The sequence below is a fragment of the Gavialis gangeticus genome, unplaced genomic scaffold (genome assembly GCF_001723915.1).
Source record: "Gavialis gangeticus isolate Ggan-Ray unplaced genomic scaffold, GavGan_comp1, whole genome shotgun sequence".
NCBI classification, from domain to species: Eukaryota; Metazoa; Chordata; order Crocodylia; family Gavialidae; genus Gavialis; species Gavialis gangeticus.
In genome coordinates, this window is record NW_017729015.1 from 14,257,964 (window position 1) to 14,258,798 (window position 835).

The 835-nt window shown below is 63.4% G+C and overlaps 1 protein-coding gene across 7 annotated transcripts in view; it reads right to left on the reverse strand.

Moving 5' to 3' along the window:
* Nucleotides 1–835, reverse strand: part of ADGRB2 (adhesion G protein-coupled receptor B2) — a 61,904-nt gene that overhangs the window by 34,558 nt on the left and 26,511 nt on the right. For all 7 annotated transcript variants that reach the window (XM_019512266.1, XM_019512269.1, XM_019512265.1 and 4 more), the window contains one exon: nucleotides 228–392. In XM_019512266.1, coding sequence (XP_019367811.1) covers nucleotides 228–392 — 165 coding nt within the window. The remainder of the gene's footprint in view (nucleotides 1–227; nucleotides 393–835) is intronic.

The window sequence follows — 835 nt, forward strand, 5'->3', positions numbered from 1 at the left end:
AGGGGGCTGGGGAGGGGGTCCTGTCCTCGGCCCCGTACCCCAGGGTGGGCACATGGGGAGATGGCAGCTCTGCACGGGTGGGGACAGGGGCATAGCCGGGGCTTGGCAAGGGGCGGGCTTGGTGCCCCGAGAGAATGATCAGACAGACGGACGCAGGGGGCAGAGTCCGGGTTCAGGAGACCCTTGGGCAAGGCAGGGACCTCGCTCCTCTCTGCCCAGCCCCCTACCTGGGCACTTCTTCTCGTTGCACGTCTTGACCTCCTCCCCGGAGCCCTCGCACGGGTAGCCCTGCACACCTGTGCCCTGGCACATCCGAAAGCGCCGCTGCCAGCCTGTGTCACACGTCTTGGAGCACAAGCTCCAGTGGTTCCACGGTCCCCACTTGCTGTCACCTGCCAGGGAGCAAGAGACGGGGGTCAGAGCTCGGCTGCAGCCGGAGGGGGTGGGGGTGCACTGGAGAGGCAGGCAAGGCACGGACTGGGAGCAGATTTGGGTCGTGCTGCCCAGAGATGACATGAATCTAATACTCCACAGGTTATTAAACCCATTAATCAACCCCCACATGCAGCCCCCACCGTGGTCCAAGATTGCCCTTAGCAAATCACAGCCCCCCCAAACACACAAACTAACCTCGCCTGGCACCCAGGGACCTGGATTCCTGCCTCTGGGGCCCAATTTGGGCAGTATGTGGACACTGTCAGGGCCTGCCCCGTCCAGGGACACCCAAGTGTGCCAGCCACTTCAGGGCTCCTCTGTCCCAATGCCTCTTCCCCTCATCTCCCAGCCCTGTATACCCTCTCCCCATTCATCTGCTCCATCCATTCACCCCCCCCCC